This window comes from Acomys russatus, chromosome 32 (assembly GCF_903995435.1).
Source record: "Acomys russatus chromosome 32, mAcoRus1.1, whole genome shotgun sequence".
Lineage (NCBI taxonomy): Eukaryota > Metazoa > Chordata > Mammalia > Rodentia > Muridae > Acomys > Acomys russatus.
In genome coordinates this window covers 547,445-568,280 of record NC_067168.1, presented here as the reverse complement: position 1 = coordinate 568,280, position 20,836 = coordinate 547,445, and the positions used below count along the sequence as shown (strand labels likewise).

Genomic DNA, 20,836 nt, shown 5'->3' with positions numbered 1-20,836 from the left:
TTAAGAATGGATATATTTCCAGTTGAATGATTGTGAATAATTTAAAGTATTTAGGTACAACTTAAAATTGCCTGACCCTTTGTAAGAATGCTAATTAAAGGAGGAATAGGTGGAGATGAGCATTTCTCTAATGCATTAGAACTCAGAAGTACTTAAAGGAAAAAGAGCCGTCCTTTTGGAGGCAATGGGAGCATGTCCCTGCGGACGATTTGAGGTCTTTAGACATGACTCAGTGATGGTCTGCAGAGCGTTCATAACCACTCTCTTTACCAGAAGCACTGAGAACTTTGAAGACAGTGAGCTGTACTTTCACTTTTTAGAAACTCACTTTTCTTTTGAGAGCAGTAAAGATATATATGTATTTGTTACGGATTCATTTTTGTGTGTGAGGGGATGATAGTGTTGGGTGGTTTGTGCTTACTAAAGTTCAGCACGTGGAAGTCAAAGAACAATTTGCAGTAGTCAGTTTTTGTTTTCTACAGGGTGGGTCCCAGGGATTGAACTTGCACCATTAGGCTTAGAGACAAATGCTAGGAGATGGCACGGACGCCTGAGTATCAATAAGGTAAGTGTTGCTGCACTCTCTTTAATATTCTGGCCTTTTTCTCCCTTAGGGTTTTACTGACAGCCCTCATTACAGTGATCACGTGAGTGACAGCCGGCTAGGAGCCCATGAAGGCTTGTCCCCAACACCTTTCATGAACTCTAATCTGATAGGTAAGTAGTCTTGTCATGTGTGTGTGCTCAGGGACCCCTTCTATCACCATGCACTATGAGAACATAGAAAAGAGAGCTCTCTTGTTTCCAGAGGTATTCAAGTTTTCCTTGCTTACTCCAGCTCAAGGAACCAGCACCTGGAAAGCAGGGTTTCCTTTGGAGCACTGCTAAGAGTACTCTATAAAAGGGAGTAGCCATGTTTTGTTAGTTTGGACTTGTGATCTCATACATTGCAGGCTTTCTGAGCCAGAGAAGCATTGTTTCAAGGGTACTTGGGGTTTACTATTTGCCTTATCAGGTATATTTATAATTTGTATTTTAAAATATGACAGAATAGTGGCTTTGACAGATTTTACTTACTTCGGACCATTTTTCTTTGGGTACTATTTGATAAAAACCTAATATCCATTTCTATACTCCATAGGGCCTGTTTAAGCCTGTGTAAAAATTTGTCTGCAGTGAAGTGAAATTTGAAGGGGTAGACCTCTCACCTACACCTGATGCTTATGTTTTAGCATGACTCCTCTGGTTTCCCATTTTCTCTGTCTCTCCCCATCTCATGCAAAACATTCCCCCTTTATACGTTTTTCTTAAGTAATAATTTGCAGCTGTTCAGTCTGAATAAGCCCCACGCTCCTGTTGTTATGCCCCACCCCCACCCATGAATTGGATACCACTCTTTTAAAAAGATAGTATTTAGCCTTCTTAAAAATCTGTTTTTAAAAGAATCTGCCTTGTAACATCATTTTTGTTGTTGTTCTTGTTTAGACTGTAATTGAGCACTTTCTAAAAGCTTTGTGTAGTCTCCTGTATCATTGGCATCAGGCAAATATACACAGTTTGTGTGATTGACATTGATTTCACTAGTCTACTTCTAAAGGGTTGGTTAAATTGTGGTCTTAGAATTCACCTTTGTGTCACAACCATGTTAATCTAAGCAGATTACTCAGTGCAAAGTCCTGTGGTCTACAGATGCTTTGTAAGCGATCTCGGTGTGTGCAACCTATGGTGAAAGTCTGATATTCTAGTGTAGATTTTGCCTATGGCAACTGACGGTCTAAAGCAAGAATTATTGAGTGTGACACAAGATCTGTGTAAGCAAGAAAACATGTGCTAAAAACCACTGGCTTTCCACATGAGTGCAAATAAAAGACATGCTGGTAAATGGGTTATTCCAGATAAAACTCATAATTACATTTAAAAATAACACAATAATTTCACCATAGAAAATTTATAATTTTTTTTGTCTTCCATCAAGGTAAAATGTTACTTTATAATTTGCTTCTTTCTTTCTTTTTTCTTTCACTTTTTTTTTTTAAACTTTTCCCTCAAGCAGCGTTTATTTATACTGTATGTAACAGAGCAAGTAAAAGTTGATGTTAACTGAGGCTGTCACTCTGAACTGTAAGAATTCATGACTCCTCTGGAATGAATAGTCTTACCTTCAGTCTTCCTCGTAGACATAAACACCCATTTGCACAGTTTGGGCCAAGGTATCATAAAATTATGGGAAATAAATGAAGTCTTCTGAGCAGCTGTTAACTAAAATAATATTTCCTATAATTCAGTTTGAGATTCTAGTTCTTTATTTGAAGCCTTTATAAATATTTGTTTGTTGGATTTATTTAGTTTTTGGAGAGTTATTGGAATACCCTTAAAGGTTATCCCTACTCTGTAAAATCTACATCTAAAGTAAGTCTGTAAGTAAGACTTGTAAACAGACTGATTTCTTCACTGTTCAAATGGGGAAAATTGCATTTATATGAACTACTTAGTATAGTGAGTCCAGTATAATCATACAGATCATGTATTATCTTCTGTATTTAAACTGCCTAATCTTAAACTATTCTTTTACATTTATAGGGGAAAGGGAGAGATAACTCTGTAGTCATTAATAAGGTAGACACATTCAGAAAAGATTTGCCAGCCATTTTCAGTGTCTGATTTACCCATTCCTTACCTTTATTTTTGGTAAAAATGATTATATGAGTGTCTCAGTATGGCACCTTGCACTAAGTGATGTGCATAGCAGCAGCTTGTTTTTGGAAATGAGCACTTGTTAAATTACAGTGCAGTAGCATAGAGCAGCAGGTGGTCCAGCAAGATGTGAGCTGCAACGAGGAAACTGTGTGTGAGATGATTGCCCTGGAAGGAGTTACAAGAGGCCCTTTTCTAGACGTTTAGTAGCGTAGGAGAGTTTCAGTGGCAGACATACTGTTAAGCTCTCTGCTGGTGTGTATGTGTGGAAAGAGAAACACTGAACCGCTGATAGCTAAATGCTGCCACCGGTAATTGTGAAGTGCTCCTGTGGACGTGGATGCTCAGAAACATCACAGAGAACAGAGAAGCAGTAACATTTTATCGTGGCTGCCAACATATAAAAATAGCATTAGCAGGAAGAGGCGTCATTCATTTAGGGAGCCTTGTTCCTTTGAGCATTATGTGCTCAAGTACTTGTGCCTGAAGAAAGAGTGGGTTATAAAGTGCCACTGTCTTTCATGATGGAGTTTGCAAAAACTTCCATGATTACATTGCAAAAATCAGAAGTTTTGTCTAACAAGGGTTGGTAATGATTTGATAGTGAATAATTTGCCACAGAAAACAGATTTCTATATTCATTTAGATATTTTGGAGTGTTTTTACGTAGGAAATAAAGATATTATACTATGCCAGTCAGTGTTTCTTATTTTGAGTTTCAAAATTATCCTTTTGATTTGTCAATATGTAATACTTAGAGGGCTTTTCTGTGTTTGAAGAGAAATAAATATACCCTTTGGGCACATAACAAACAGAGTTAGTAGCAGACAGTTCTGCTAAATCTGAGGTCAGAGTCTTGACCATAGCTATGAGCACAAACATACTTGAAAGCAAAACACAATATACATAAAAAATTTTTAAACTAAAAATTGAAAGCATGTACTGAATTGCTTTTGTTTATCCTATATAGGTTTTATTGTTCTGAGGCACTCATTGTATTCTTTTCTTTAGTTCGATTTTTGTTTTGTTAAATATTACTGTAGCCATGAGCTTGATCCAGTCTCTCGCACACATCTACCGTTCCTCCCTGGAAAGTAGAAAGATAGGTGCCTAACAGACACAGGTATGCGCACAGACACACACAGTACAAAGATGCAAAAACAAATTTTCTCTGAATCTGCCTTTTACTTGGTGAGAGATGAGGTTTGAAGATTAGGTTGGCTGTAAAGAACTCTCTCCCTTCGATTAAAATGCTAGTTGTAGATAGAAAGCCCTTGAGCAATTTTCAGGTTTTTACCAGCTGTAGGGAGCTGCCTCTATAGAAAGAGTGTGCAGGTTTAGGCGAAGCTGTTCCAGGTCCCCAGGGTTAGGTATTTCAGGCAAACAGCTCTCCTTAGAGAGAGTTTTGGCTTTGAGCCTCTTCTGGTGACCAGAGAGAAAAATAGAGGATAGGTTCTTAGAAATCAAGTTGAGAAAAACATCCGTGAGATGATGCATAATTTTCTTTGAATTTTAAAGGATTATGCGACATTTGTCAAAATTGCCCTGAATTTGGTTAGAAGTGCCTGATTTATACTTTAAATGTATACAAAGAGCCAGTTATAAATAAAACTGGGCTGCTGTGCCCTCAAATTTTTTGTTTTGGAAAAAAACAAAGACTAGCTTTTTGGTTATATCATAATAAGAAATTGGAGTTTTAAAAGAATTATCTTTTATAGGTAGCAATATGGAGGAGTCCTTAGGGTAGGACTATTTGAAAAATCATGAAATCTGGTTGCTTAAGACTGAAAGTGACGTCTGCATCTTGACTTTGTTGCTTTTCTTCATTGTGTCAGTTGATCTGGCTGTAGGGTGCAGTGTCTGCTGTGTAGTCACTGATGCGTGGGGAACTGAGCAGAGGGTCACGTTCCCCGCGTGGGCCCTCTTTCTGGGGGCGTTCGGACCCATGGCAGTGTGGGCCAGTGAAGGAAGCTAGAAGCGCTAAGATGTCAGCTGGTGTAAAGGCAGTGAGATGCTATGTTAGGAAAAGGAAAGGACATCTGGCTTCTAACAAAAAGTACAAACATTTTAAAATATTCTAGAAGGCAGTTTGGTGAACACAAGAATCGATTGATATTATAAATAAAATAGTCTGTTGAATTCTCTGATCTTCATTCTATAGATTTTTACTTTGATTGCTTTGTAAGAATATTATTTGGTTTTCTTGTCTTGACATAAGATAATTTAATTTGTTCTTATATTTAGTAACTGAAATCAATGGCATGGTTGACTATTAACTAATTAGACTAGTTCAAATCAGTTCTCATAACCAGTTGTTCATATTTGTGTTGAGATGAAGTCTAAGTATTACTGTGTTCCCCTCCTGAACAGAAATTATCCTCACCAGCTTCATTTGGCTTTCTGTTTTCCATGAGACTGTTTCAGTGCTCATTTCATGTTATTCAGTGATCTTACTAAGACCATGTTCACATCACAAGTCAGAGTTGCACATAGACATGAACGTGTGTGTCCGCATTGAACTTGAGAAGTAACAGGTTAGATCGGATAGACACTGAGCTGTTTGTGATAGAGGAAATAGTGAACACATGTCTACTGCTACAATAGACCACCTCTGGACATTGGCGAGTGTGAATATCACTTCTGCGTTATCCAGCAGACTGTAAAGCTCCAACCCTTGGCGTGTGTCTTCATGGTAAGCCCAAGGGTCACATATCTGATTAGTGTCTGATAGAGTGCTTGAAAGCAGTGCTTCCAAAGATTGGCAGTGCACACAGCATGAAAGAGTTAAACAATGAAAGTTCAAAACAGTTAGTTTGTGTTGAACTGATTATGAAGATGTTTTCATTTCACAGAATTTTATTTGCAGATATTTGATGTCTAGATAGCTGGAAAGAAGACCATTCTCTAGTCTTGAGCACATTGATAGAGTGAGGTAGCATGAAGGGGACAGACATGGAGTCATCCTGCTTTGTGTTAACAGGCTCTGATCTTGTGTATCAAATTTCAACTTTTAACATAAAAACTAAAGAAAAGCTGTCCTCCTTGAGAAACTGAAGTTGTCTTTTCATAGTACCCTAATTTGGTTTTACAAATCCAGTTGAAAGTTCATTTTCAATTTGGGAGATTAAAAGTGTACTGCACAACAACAACAAAAAATTAATAATAATGCATGAGTTTTAATGAAGGCTGCTGCCTCTTGCTCAGTTTGACAGAACTTTGTAAGATTGAGATGTGAGTCTAGATAGAATGGCTATGCTAGGTGTTGAGAGCTCTAAAGGAACTTGGTTCACTCATGAAAACAAGCAAACAGAAAATAAGTACCATATTTTTAGTTAGCGTGACAACGGGTTTCTTGGAAGCTTTATTTTCAGAATATTGTCAGTAATGCAAGCAGGAGATTTCAGATAGCAGTTGTATGCATACCAGCTATAACTGTAGCATTTCAGCAAACGAAGAGCCTGTCTGTTATACATGTGAAAACTGCCATGGTATCCTTCCCACGTGTGAGATCTTGAAGCAGGGTGTCTTTTCAGCACTCCTAATCCTGGCCCTTCTGACCTTGCTCTAGCTTTTATTCCTGTTTTTGTGTTTTGGTTCGTGCAGAGTGTAGCTCACTCACCACGAAGCTGGCCAGCGGGATAGGCATCTGGTTGACTTCTGAGTGGAGTGTGTTATCTCACCCTAGACAGAGGCATGGAGAAGCTGAATACTAGTTTTGAGGTAGACTTCATCAAAGCCACATTGCCTCTGGTTCTTCCTAGAGATTTGTTGCACGTCTTAAAAGATGTCACCCCTCCCCTTTCCATGGCAGAAAAGAAACTAGAACCTTGAATGTAGCTACAGCAATTCATTTGGAGTTTGTAGCTTGTGCTTTCATGATGGAATTTGAAAGGAAAGGGGTTGCACTTACGGTCTATCTAACTCTTCAAAACTGAGGGTGACAATTGTTCTGCAAGTTTCCAGCGCATAAATGCAAGTTCTTGGCAGCTGAGGATGCAGGTCTCTAGAGCAGGATAGCAAGCCATGGGGCTGGGAAGTTCCTCAGCACCACCCTAGCCTGTGGTGTGGCAATACTTAAATTTCCTGGTGATCTGACTTTGCAGCGATCTGAATAATGTCACAATGTAAAAGAACTCAAGTAGCATTTTTAGGGCCAGCACGTGAGTTTGCTCTGATTGCAGGTGGATAGCTCCTTTGGCTGATAGTTCCAAGGAATGAGCATGTCTCCATGGAATGCTCTCATCTGTCGCCAAGCTGCAACATGATCTCAACAGCTGTTTGGATGAAAAAACTCAGTGGGCAGCTCACATTGCTGTACTCCAGGAGTGTAGTGGTTGAGGTTCTGTCCTTTCAGAAAGTTCAGGTAGCCTTGATTTCCCCCCGCCCCCTGAGGAAATAATGTGAGTAGACAGTTCATTTTTCATGATATTAATTTGGCATGGCACAGACGTGTTTCTTACAAGAGCTGAAGTATTACTGTTTTCACATTTTATTGAGTGGTTTCTGTGTGCTAAACACTATACCTAAGAGTGTCAGAAGATGTTATCACCACTGGGATATCACACTTTGTACAAAATAAGTCCCTAATGTGTGGTAGTATACACTCAGGAGAGAGAGGCAGATAGAACTCTATGAGTTCAAGGCCAGCTGTGCTTTACATAGCAAGCTAGTCATTCTTGGCTACATAGTGGGACCCTTTCTCAAGAGAAAAATATAATCCACAATTTATGTTCTGGTACATTTGATTTGAGGAGGAAAAGAAAATAATAAATGTAAACGTAGTGGGTGGGGGCCTGTGTCACAAATCTCTGCACATTGCTACCCTGAGTTTTCCATTTCTCCCCATCTTACTGTCCCAGCAATTCCCTGCTCCTAGGCTTGTCACTTGTTACCACAGCAACATTAGCTTTATTTTCATCAATCAAAAAGGACAGTTCACCTTCAACACCTGCAACTTCAGACACATTGCTTGGCAGTAGGTGCTGGTTTGTTTGTATTGTATCTTTCAGTGTAAGCCTGCAATATTGTGATATTTAGCAAATTATGGCATTTGTGAGCAGCTGTGACTAGCTTTCTAAGAAAGTACAATAAGGGATCATCTAACCTGCTAGATGTCACAAAAAGGCAAACTGACAGGTGAAGCATATGTCCCTGCACCTGAAACAATCCTTGGCATTGGCGATGACCTCCTCAGTAGTGATAGAAGACTTTGGTTAGAGACTTAACATTTAAAAACTGTATTTTTAGCCTAACTTTTTTTTTTTTTAATGATATCTTTGAAAGCATGTTTATGCCAGTAACAAGTGACCATTAAATGCTATTTGACAAGTGAAGTTATTCTAGGATTTTTAATTTATCATTCCATTGGGAGCCTGAAACTAGGGGTGGGGTGGGGGGAGATTGTGGTTGACAGCCATCCAAAGGTGTGTTACCCAGAGAAAAATGCTGCACACAGTGACAAAGTTTGCTGTCATGTTTTCATTTAAATTTTTACTTTGAAGTAGTAGTAGGGTAGATAGTGTGGCAAGGGCTAATCTTTGTAAATATGTCTTTAGAGACCGTTAATTCTCTAAATACTGGCTGTAACTCGACAAATTGCCAGTGTTCAAATCTTGTACTTCTTTTCAAATAGTAGTATTGGTTTCATAATATAGTTTGGTTGACTTTCAGTTATTTTATATCTTTTTTTTTTTTTTTTTTCTTTTCAAGACAGGGTCTCTCTATGTAGCCTTGGCTGTCCTGGACTCACTCTGTAGACCAGGCTGGCCTTGAACTCACAGCTATCCGACTGCCTCTGCCTCTCGAGTGCTGGGATTAAAGGCGTGCACCACCACCGCCTGGCCTATTTTATATCTTTGATACCTGTAAAAGTATCTTTTATTTCCCAGATGTAGTTGTTGTCTCGGAGGCTTACTGCCTCTGTCTGCTAACCTAGGTGTCGTCCTGGAAGCTTCTATCCTAACTACAGTCTTATCTAGGCCTAGAATGTTTTCAGACTCTGAGACTTACTGCTAAATAAGCTCACCCTTTCTAGTTCTTTCTCAACTCTGGCTGCCTGGTTCAACACAGCTGTTATGGCACAAACTCCTCTCCAATCTGACTTGACTGAAGTCTGACTGACTTCAAAATGGCTTCTTTTGACTTCTGACTGGATTGCTTTGCTTGGCCTCAAACTAACTCTAGCAATTTGTTCTAATCTTCTGGCTCCTTCTCTTTGTCTGGCTCGTTCTGTCTTCACTTGTGTCTAGCTTGTTCTCTCTTCAGCTTAGCCTGTCTCTGTCAAACTCTCCCGGGAAAACTGGTCCTCTTCGCCACTCCCCACCCCCATCGCCTTTCTTTCCTCTCTGTTCTCTTGGGAGTTGAGCATATCCTATTCTGTCAAATCTTTCTCTGATTCATCACTTTGTCTTCCTCTCAGATCACTTTGAAACATGGCTGCTTCCTTCTACAAACTGACTTTACCTTCATTGTTTGGGGTTAAATGTATGTACCAAGGACAAGTCTGCATTCCACCCAGATCACACAGAACTAGAATGTCTTTGGATATAATCAGAGTAGCCATGTTGTTGTATTAAAATTCCTCTACAGATAACTAGTCCAATGGCTTTTATAAAGTGGGCACTGATAGATATGTCAAATAAATGTTAGAGCTTTTTCTTATCAAACTCAGGATGCAAATGAGTTATTCTTTTTAAAATAGTGAGTGAACTAAGATTAATTTTGTTGTTACTGTTCTTAATGTAGAAAGGAAAAGCTGGGCATGGTGGCACAAAATGCTATTTTACCTAAATGCAGATTTTGTTTCACTAGCTTTCAGTCCCATGATTGAAATGGGTTAATAAGCATAAGTTATTACTTAAAAAATAGATCAAGTTTGATGGATTGCTAGCAGATGCATTCTGACCCAGGAGGGAGTTCCTTAGACATTTTGGAATGTAGTATGTCTGTTGGGAGTCTACAGTAAAGAGCTTGTTACCCAGCACAGGTGTTCAGAAGGATGAGGAATGGAAGATGAGAGGATTAAAAGGTAAATCTCACTCCTTATAGACCTGTGCAGTTCCCAGGCTACCATTTATATAGCATCTTCCTGTATTGGTTCTACTCTGATTATTTCTATAAACTTGCCCAATAAAACATTTCTATTATATTTATTATGTGTATGTGTGTATGTACATCTCTCCAAGAAACAAGTAAATGTTAAAAAAAATAAACCCTAAAAGAAACCCCCAAAAAACCACTTGTATAGTTTCAAAAATGACTTTATAGATCACAAATATAAGAAAGCTTGCAGATACTAAGTTATAGATTTGCTAAATTACTCCAAAATTGAAAAGAGGTTATATTTAAATCTGTCTACAAAAAACTTAAGCTTTTGTTTATGAATTTGAGTCTTTTTTTTCATTTTTCGAGACAGGGTTTCTCTGCGTATCCTTGGCTGTCCTAGACTCGCTTTGTAGAACAGGCTGGCCTTGAACTCACAGCAGTCTACCTGCCTCTGCCTCTGGAGTGCTGGGATTAAAGGTGTGCCCCACCATGGCCAGCTGAGTCTTTTTTTCTTTTTTCTTTTTTTTTTCTTTTCCCCTAGTGATTCTTAATGCCGAAAGCTTATTGAGTATTCAGTACAGTGATCGATTCAATTGGCTTTTCAGTATTTGGAAAGGGGTTACTTGGTCAGGATATATTTTGGCATGAGAAAGGCAAACTCCAGTGTTTATTATTACTCTGCCTGTCTCTATTACGTTCTTTTTAAGCACAGACATAGCCCAGGTCCCTGGCATTGAAATATAATAGTCGTCAATAACAACCTCTGTAAATGTTAAATAAAAGAACAAATTGAAGGACAGTGATTCATTAGGTGGTTTGTTTGTTTGTTTGTCTGAGCAAACTAACTCCTGTTCTTGTTTACTCATTTTGGAAAATCATTGACTGTCTCTTGAGCAGGAAATGATTGTGTTAGAGACTGTGTGGAGAGGGCCTTCTTTCCTGTAACAGGTATTTGGATATAGGGTGTGTGCCTTTTATTATAAATAGCTCTTTAAAGGTCTTAAAAATGATATCTGACCAGTTTTTATCAAACTCGAGATGATGATATTAACCTTAGGTTATGCATCGCAATTACAGAACCTGAACATTTAATCTTGAGAAATTGTTGTGATTGATATTTGGCTCACAACGTATAGTGATGGATGCTTTTGTCACTTTCTCAATGTGTGTGTTTGGAGCACATCACAAATCATCCCACCCATAGCACTTTGCCATGAAGACAGCCACACCACCAGTATGTTTGTGGGTTTTTGTGTCTATTATGTTTTTCAGTTTTTCTTCTCTTGTGTAACCAGTGCAAAAACATTTGCATAGCTGAGTTTTTGCTTGCTCTCTAGAAGTGAGTTTTTAATGCTTCCTGTACTTGCCACAACTTGAACTCACATTGTTGCATATACACATAAGAATTAACTAATGCTATGTTTTAATCTTTTCAATGAGTACTTAAAAAGAAATTCTGCAGTTTTTCAAAACCAGCCTCCACTTACTCCTTTTTAAAGGAACTGTGACTTATCTGTCCACTATTTCAGAATAGCTATTATTATTATTATTATTATTATTATTATTATTATTATTATTATTATTATTATTATTATTATTATTATTATGCACTGTGATAGATTGTTTGAAGTTGCTTTTAATGAGGGGCTATTTACTTTATGTATAGCTTTGCAGGTTTTAAAAAAAATAACTATTCTATATGCTAGACATTGTATGCTATTTCTAAGACCCAGTCAAGTGTAATTGTAAACTAGCTAGTGACACTTAGGTTCCTTGTTTTATCATTGTATTATTTAGACATAAAGTCATAAGGAAATTTCTTTCTTTAACTTTATGTAACAACTTTCCCTCCAGGTGAATGCTGTATACTTTGGAGTTTTGATGCCATGAAGGAACGGGCTGTGTACACACAGCATCACTGACTTAGCGAGTGTTTAACAAAAACTTGGCACTCTTCCTCCTAGCAGCTCTAATTAAAAGCTGACCCTGTCCTCTTCTGCGTTGCTGTTGTCTCTCTTGAAAATAAAGTCAGCCAGTGTTTACATTACTATTTGAAACTTTCTTCTCTGCTTTTCCTTCCTTTTCTACCGGCTTTGTTTCAGTACCTGAGTATATACAGTGTATTCACACATGTCATTCTTCTTACTCTTAGTGTAGACCTTGGTCTTAATATTATAACTTGTGCAAAATTGCCTACTGAGTCGTCTTTCTTTCAGGCTTGCATCATTTTTTAACAGTTGCTTTAAATAAAATGCCCTCTTGATAATTTTTCAGTTTATTTATTGGTGCTTACTATCTCTCTACTTGCTATGTTAGCTGCTTGAAAATCCATTAATAATGAAAGCCACAGTGACTTTGTCATCTTAGTTTGAACTAGACCTTTACTTTTTATAAGAAGCCAAGCCTAGATTTCCATCCTGAATTCAATGGTACTTTTCTGTTCATGGCTTTCTGTACATGTTAGAGTAGTCCCCATTAATCCAGTTGCCTGTAGTCAATTATAGTTTAAAAAAAAAAAAAAAAAACAGGAAGTTACAAAAATAAACAGTCTAAAAGTTGTAAATTTCATCCTTTCCTGAGTGACATAATGTAGTCTCTCACCGGGATGTGAATCATCTTTGTCCAGTGTACCCATGCTGCACAAATCCCTTGCCTGTTTGGTGACTACGTAGCCATCTTGATTATGTCAGTTACTGTGGTTTTGCTGTGATCATAGAGACTAATGCTGCATTGTGACGCCAGTGTCGTTCACATAATTCATCTCCCTGTACAGGCGCTGTGCGCTCTCATGTCACCACAAGGAGGGCAGTGTAGTGTAGTAGAGAAGTAGAGAGAGAGGGAGAGAGAGGGAGAGAGGGAGAGAGGGGGAGAGAGAGAGGGAGAGAGGGAGAGAGGGAGCGTGCGCATATTGATACGACTTCATATGTTGTTATATTATCCATGAGGTCTTGATTTGGACCAAAAGACCAAGAAGTGGCTGTGTCTTGTTTATAAGTTAAACTTTATCACAGGTAGTTGGATAATATAGGAAAATAACAATTTATGTGGGTTAAGCATAGCTAGTCTGGAAAATCCAGAAACATTTCAAAATGTGACTATATCCTGAGTGGCAACATGACACTATAAATGGAAAATTCCATACCGTACATCATCTGGTGGATCATAATCAGAGTACATCCCATCAAGACATTTCTCCAGTTTACCTTCATGCTGTGTGTGGGTATGCGATTCCATAAGTGGATTTCCTGTTTATGCTCCTGTCCTAGCCCCCACGATCTTTCATTATATACTTTGTAACAAACACTATACAAATTCAAAAGCTAATCTGAAAATCTGAAACATTTTTATTCCAGACATTTTGAATACTCAGTCTGAACAGGGAGGGCTCTTTGGTTTTGTAGTATCGGTCAAATATACCCTGCAATTAACATATAGCTACTGTGTACGCAGATTTGCTATTTGTGTAGGCTCACTTTAAGTAGCAGATTTTTTAAGAGTAGGATATTTTCACATTCTCCCATCCCAGACTCTGTTCACTACCTGTTGTACACTGGGTATGTAGTAATTGTTAAATTGTAGGTAAGTAAATTTACCTGTAGCTCAACAGGCAGGTAACTTGTGCAGCATGGATACACTGGGCAAAGATGATTCCCCGCCTCTTGTACAAGCTGAGGACTTAAAACTGCGTGAGTTTTGATTTGTGCTTGCATCTGTTCATTAAAATACCGACTTCATGAGGAATATAGTTTTATCATGTGTGTTTTTGTGAGACTGACCATTTCCTAGAGTCACCCAAGGGAGCTACCAGATAGTATGTGGGAATGTGCTGGAGAATTGTGATTAGTGATTGGCCTCAGCTAGTACCTGTGGCTCAGCTCTACAGATAGGCTGATACTGAAGGATAACCTTCAATAGTTCTGTGCATTTCAGTTTTTGAAACGACAAAACAATGGCAAAGTTCTTAATAGCTGGTCTGTAGGTAATCTGCAGTCCGGAAGCTGTGATGGCATCTACTGGAGAGGTACTCCGAGATCTCTGCCACTTCGGACAGAGACTTTGGCTTTACTGATTGGTAGAGCCAGGCTTCATCACAAAGAGTAATATTTCTGATAGCTAAATACAAATTAATTACATTCTGAATTAGAGTGTAATAAATCCCTGTATTACTTTCTGTGGTTTGAACGCTACGGTTTGTCTCCTCCAAGGTTCATGTTGAGACTTAATCCTCAGTATAGAGAGGAGCACCCTCTGGGAGCTGATTGAGTTATGGGAGCATGAACTCTCTGATTGGCGTAAACATGCTGCTCCAGGGCTTTTCTACCCTTAAAGTACAGTTCTCCTCCCCTTTTCCTGTACCTTCTGTTTTGTTCTCCCAGAGGATATAGCCCCTCAAAGCACACCACTCCCAGCACCTTGGTCTTGAACTTCCCAGCCATGAGAAATCATTCTTACTATTTATAAATGACCCGGTCTGTGATTTGTTAGAGGCGCAGATGGGAGTAAAAAGGTTTTAGTTGTTGTTTTTGAGGTTGTAATTACTGTTGAACTTGTACAGGCTAAACACAAGTACTCTACCACAGACTGTATCCTCACCTCAAGATAGTGCCTCCTCCCCCTCAACTTTGTTATTGCTTGCTTACAAAAAGAAATAATGTTTCTGAATAAAGCTGCACTGTTTCTAGCATGACCTGCTGAGTTTTGTGGACCAGCTGTGACCTGTTAGGTTGTCTTCAGTGAGTTTTCATCATAGTGAAGGAGCATACTGTAACTGTGGGTGAAATCAGAATAAAGCAGATTTTATTCATGCATTGCATATTTAGCTAACACTTACAATCTACTGTTATTTTGTTTGAAATGTTTGGTATTTTCTGCCTTTCATTTCTCTTTACGGCTGCCAGAAATAGAAACAAGCAAGCAAACAAAAAACAAAAACAACAAAAAACTCATGTTTTGTAGTCCATCTCAAATGTCACTAATTTTAAAATTACATTTCTTGTTTTGTTTTCCTTTCTTTTCCATGATATCTTTAAGGCAGTGTGAAATTTGTTTATGCTACACAGCCTTAAGTCCCTTCAATCTGATCTTGAACAACAACGAAGAGTTGCTTATTTGATTTACTCCGTTGCTTAAAAGAATTTAGTATATTTATGGAAAAAAGAATAAAGAACAAGGCATATTCTCATGCTTCTCATGCTAATAATGGCATGATCACTAGTGTGTGCCTGTGTGCCAGACATTGTAAGAGGCATGTCAAGGCCTACTTCATTCAGCTCTTGCAGTAGCCTTCCTTTGTGTGTGACAGAGTGAACGTAGGAACACACCTGGTAAAGTTGTCTCAGAAGATGCTGAGTTGTGAATGAGGAATTAGAACTCTGCATGGCCCATACCCTTTAAATACAGCCCGTCTGCCGTTCTGTTTTCTGTCTCGAGATAGCAGCGCCAGAGAGCTGGTTCACTCCCACATTGCATTTCCTGTTTTGATTTATATTAGTGCCTCTGGAAAAAATCTGAAATAAATTAATTTTGAAATGTAATAGTTAGAAAAACATATTTTTAGTAGGCCTCTTAAATAAGCTAGTCATAACTAAGCCTGGTAAAAATAAGGTTTGAGGATGTGCTCATGAGCCATGGAAAATGATTTAAAGGGATTTGTTTTTATATAAAATGGTTATTTGGAAGAATTTCAAGATTTAAAAAGCAATATTGTATAAATTAGGCAGGACAGAGAAACTAAAGATGGCTTTAAAGAACGGTTTGTTAGAGACAGGTAGGAATGCCTGTGCTCAGGGGGCTGAACCCTGAGGGTTGCTGGTAGATTGAGACAAACTTGGAGTGCAGTGTGAGACATCCTACACCTGCCACCAAAAAGAAAAGAAAGGAAAGAAAGGTGAACTGTTTATTGGCCTTGTGGGAATAGGTGTGGCATTGTTGGAGGAAGTGTGTCAGTGAGGGTGGGCATTGACATTACAAAAGCCCATGCCAGGCCCATTCTCTGTCTGCCCACAGTCCCAGGGGTAGCTCTCAGCTCCTTCTTCAGCACCATGAGTGCTGCCATGACAGTGGACCAAGTTTCTGAAACTGTCAGCAAGCCCCCAATTCCAAGATTTCTTTTAATAGAGTACCTTCTTCATGGTTTCTCCTCATAGCAGTAAAACTGACTAAGACAACTAACTAAATAAAGTGAATTATGGTTGGTTTGTTTTTGAGGTGCTAGGGGTAGAACCCAGGGTTCAACACATACTAGGCAAGTGCTTACTAGTAAGCTGAAGACCACTAAGGGAGTTCTTGAGTTTAGGAATGCCTGAGGCTGTAGCAGCAGCACATATGTAGTTGGTATTAGTTTTATTAAAGAATTTTATTTTGAAGCTGAAACTGCTGCTTAACACTTTATTAATGTAGCATCTGAAAACAGAGCTAAGTGACCTTTTGAATCCTATGGTGAAAGTTATTTTTAGTACCTTTTTAATATCTCCTTTTTTCTGGTTATGTAGATAGTCTTCACTTACTGGTAATGAAACATCACCACATCACTGGCATATTCTGGATTCTTCCATTGGCCGGATGAGAAGCAGACATTAGAGTGCAGAACAGGATGCTTTCTTTTATTGAAGCTTTTTACATGCTTCTGTCTCTTTCTACTTTTGTTTGTCTGTTTCGGTTTTGGTTGTTTGTTTTTTGTTTTTTGTTTTTTTTTTTGAGACAGGGTTTCTCTGTGGAGCCTTGGCTGTCCTGGACTTGCTTTGTAGACCAGGCTAGCTTCAAACTCACAGCGATCCCCCTGCCTCTGCCTCCTGAGTGCTGGGATTAAAGGCGTGCGCCACCACTGTCCAGCTTGGTTCTACTTGTTCCATACAGGGTTGACATTTTTTTTTCCAGTGACTTGATTTTAAGAAAATAAAATCAAAATATTGATTTCTGAGAGAGAGAGAGAGAGAGAGAGAGAGAGAGAGAGAGAGAGAGAGAGAGAGAGAGAGATATGAATTCATGAGACTGAGGGTATGCCTGTGGCATGATTTGGGAACTGGCATTCTAGGGTATCTTTGGTTATGTTTGCTTCCCTAGCATTCTGGGCTGCCTGGCAGATTTCTGAGCTGAATTACTAAGACTTTTTCCTTAGGAGGTCGGAGCCCTATGGTGTTCCTTGGCTTCCTGGGTGTTGGCAGGTGACAATTTATTTCCTTGACAAAAATGAAGAAGGTACAGGCAGCTTTGTCCCAGGAAGGTGGCCTCCTGAGCCGTCCTCCCACCCTCAATGTCCTCAGGGGACTGATATTCTTACCAAAGACATATCCTGGGTTTCAGAACTCTTCCTCCTCTTCCTCCTCCTCCTCCTCTTCTTTTCTTCTCCTTGAATTGGCCACACCATCATGATTTTATTTCTGTTTTGAGATGGCTGCACATTGCTTACCATGAAGAAACTAGCAGATGGATGAGAAAGTGGAATAAAATGGTATTATAGATTGCACTGGGGACAAAGAGCACTCCTGGGAGACTAGGATCAGTGAACCATTTTAGGCCTTGATGCGCATGGAAACCTGAAAAGCTAAGTGTGATCTGAGGGTCTGTGGTTTCTCCAGTGGGATGGCCCAAAAGTCACAAGGTTGAATACTTTTTTCCGTATTTCTGTAGGTTTTATTTTTGTGGATTCATCTATATGATATACCCAATGAAATTAAGGCAAACAGCCATTGCATTGCTACACTGGGCCAACCTGCAGATATGCTGAGTACAAGATTCATGAAAATAAAACATTACCCCAAACAGACTGGCTAACAGAAAGCCTCTCACCAGCTCTGGTAGTTGGCTGAGTTTTATTCTATTACTTCTTAACTCAGAAATAAGTTCTAGAAAGCAAGTGGTTGTCTCTTTCCAGTGGTAAATTTAATATTTGTGGTGTTTGTGATAAATACAGAATATTCTGTAATTAAAAATGCTTCCTTACGGGCTGGAGAGACGACTCAGCAGTTAAGAACACTGTCTGCTCTTCTAGAGGTCCCAAGTTCAAGTCCCAGAAACCACATGGTGGCTCACAAGCATCTAGACCCTCTAATGCCCTCTTCAGGCATGCAAATGTACATGCAGATAGAGCACTCATCTATGTAAAATAAATAAATAAAATCTAATAAAAATGCTTTCCTACATAATACATTTAAAAATCTTAGTTTATAGTACTTTAGATAAATGTTATGTATGTCTGTAGTGCACTATGGATATAAACTGGTCTGTGGTTACCTGCTTCATATAAACAAGACCAGAACTGGAAAAATATGTTAAAGCAACCAATAGTTCCATTGAGCTTGATGATTTAAAATTTTTAGATTTGTAGCACTTATGTTCTTACTCTGATTTTTAAAGGTAGGACCTAAACAGTTTCTATTAGTTTTTCTTTAGTGTGATGTTTGCTTTTCAAGGATGCTTTCTGAAAAACAAGAAGGGCCAGAGGCACAGCTAGGTTGGGTGTGTGTTTGTGTCTCATGCACAAGGCACTGGGTTCAGTTTTTAGCATTGTGTAAACTGTTTATAGTGGCACATGCCCTTAATCCCTACACTTGGGAAGTGGTAGCAGAAAGATCCGAAGTTTAAGGTCATCCTCAACTGTATAGTAGGTTTCAGTTTGAGCCTGTGCTGTCTGAAGCAAGAAGAAAGAAAAAAAAAAAAAAAAAAAAGAAAGAAAGAAAGAAAAAAGAAAAAATGCTTCCTGTTTTTGTCATACTTACACCCTTATAAATGTGTAATTGATTTTTGCATTCTTTTCAGGTATTATATTGAAAGATCTTTCAGTTTCTACATAGTAGCTAGTATCCCTGTTACTGGAGAATATTGCTCATTTAGTTAAAAAAAAAATTCAAACTGCCTTTCCTATTTAGCCGTAAAACAGAAAAAGCCTAGTTGCTGGAAGCTAAATTTGTCTGTGATAATGCCAATTTCCTGGTCAGATTCCATCTAACTCACTAACGAACCTTAAACCAGGCAGCATCTCCCACTCTTGGCTTGTTATCTGATCATCTATGTCATTCTGCTGTGAGTCTAAAAAGGCCACAAATGAGTCTGTGGTACAGATTTATTCATGTTTAATGGGAGTTCCCTATGGTAAGACCCCCTCCCCCCGGGTGACTATAGATTATGGAGATTCTCTATAATAGTCTTTATGTACTACTATGTAGTCCAACATTGCAGTCTGTTTGAGGGAGATGTAAAGGACCTTTTTTCTAATAAAAACAAGTCAAAACAATAAATATATTATTTCCTACCCTTCTTTCCTCTTCTCACTTTTTCACTCATACAAACTCAAATGTGCATATTCTACTAAACATTGAGGAGAAAAGAGTGATTAATGACTATTTTCAATGTTGATAGTTGCTGGTCATCCTAAGGGAAAGTAGCACTTACATAATTACCATCATAGTTTAATGTATGAAAATTTATATTTCCTTAGATTTGATCTCCTTAAGATGGTCTTACCAGGTCTTTCAACAGTGGTTTAAGCAAAATGAGCTCCCCTGTTGAGTTCGAGGAGTACTTGTGCTGTGATGAATGAGTAAACAGAAGACTGCAATTAGAGGTCAGGTCAGTTTGCTGCTCAGTTAGTGATCACAAACAGGTGCAGAGAAGTTCCTAGAGAGAGGCAGGGTGCTGACTGAGGGACGCCTCCCTCGCACCTAGGTGATGAATTGATTGGCACGGAAGAGTCTGTTTTGATCAGTGTTACCAGTTTTTCAGAGAGCCATGTGTTAGGATTGCCTCGTTTTAATTAAAGGCTTTTTGAGATAGGATCTCTCTGTATAGCACAATCTGGCTCCTCTTGACTCAGCTTCCTAAATATTTTGATTAAAGGTCTTTGCCACCATACCTGGCCACATACGAAATTTTTTGCTTGCTTGCTTGCTTGCAGACTTTAAAATTAAGTGCTTTTCCTTAACATTGAATTATCTAACTGAAATTAGCACAATTAAATGAACTTACTAATGTCATTTGAACAGGAGTGTTCTATATTTAAAAGGATGTAGTGTTCATAGATGAAGCTGCATTGTGTTTTGGTATAATTAGGTTGATTTGGAGGGGTGCGGTGCTCGAATTCTGTTGCGTTGTGCACAACTCATTTGGTTGTCTTCAGCATGTTTTCATTGCTTCTGAGTCAGCTGCAGATGCAGGGTTTTGGTGCATTTTCATTCATATTAATAGTACATAGATTCTGATATTTAACTGTATTGCATACCTACAAGCATGCAATTTTGTTATTTATTTGCTATTCAGGTGAAAAGAAAACAGGTAATTTCCTGAAACTTGCTCTGTAGACCAGACTGACCTAGAACTTACTGTCTCTGCCGTTTGAGTGCTGGGATTAAAGGTATGCTCTACCACTGCCAGCCCAGACAGGTTATTTTTTTAAACCTTTGAAACTCAGAGAGTTTATTGTATTTTCTTGTTCTTTTTACTGTGGTAACTGCCATTGCATTTTTCTGCTTCAGTATTTTAAATAATAGTTTTATAGAGCTATGATGCACTATAATAAAATTTACCCCATTTAAAGTGCCTAGATTAATGCTTTTTAGTATCTTCAGACTTACGCAACCATTTCCTCTGTCTCGTTTCAGAACACTGCATACCCTATTCCTGAAAAAAACCTCATACCTATTAGAACTGAATCTCAATTCCTGCTTCTTTTAAGCCCCTGGCAAGAGCTAGTCTTTCTATTTCCATGGATTTGCCTATTTTGGACATTGGATATAAACAAATCATAAAATACGTGTTTTGCGATTAACTCTTTTCGCTTAGTGTATTTTAAGGTTTCATCCACGATGTAGCATATGATAATACTTAGTTCTTTTGTGACTGTATTCCCATATATAGATATATCACTTTAATTTACTTACCCATCATTTAATGAGGATTTGTTTTACCATCTTAGGGCTTGCTACCAGTATCTTGCACACTTTTGTGGACATGGTTCCAATTTTCTTGTATGTGATCATGTATCATTTTATGAGATTTATTCTGAGAAATATGTCCTTATATACAAACACAGAATGTACTTACACAGGTGTTGGTTAATCAAATAATGTGGCTTCTTGATGTATTCAAAAGATGTGGTAAATGG

General features: G+C 38.4%; 1 protein-coding gene across 6 annotated transcripts in view; it reads left to right on the top strand.

The window, feature by feature from the left end:
• Positions 1–20,836, top strand: part of Tcf12 (transcription factor 12) — a 259,675-nt gene that overhangs the window by 112,946 nt on the left and 125,893 nt on the right. For all 6 annotated transcript variants that reach the window (XM_051140062.1, XM_051140064.1, XM_051140061.1 and 3 more), the window contains exon 5: positions 615–717. In XM_051140062.1, coding sequence (XP_050996019.1) covers positions 615–717 — 103 coding nt within the window. The remainder of the gene's footprint in view (positions 1–614; positions 718–20,836) is intronic.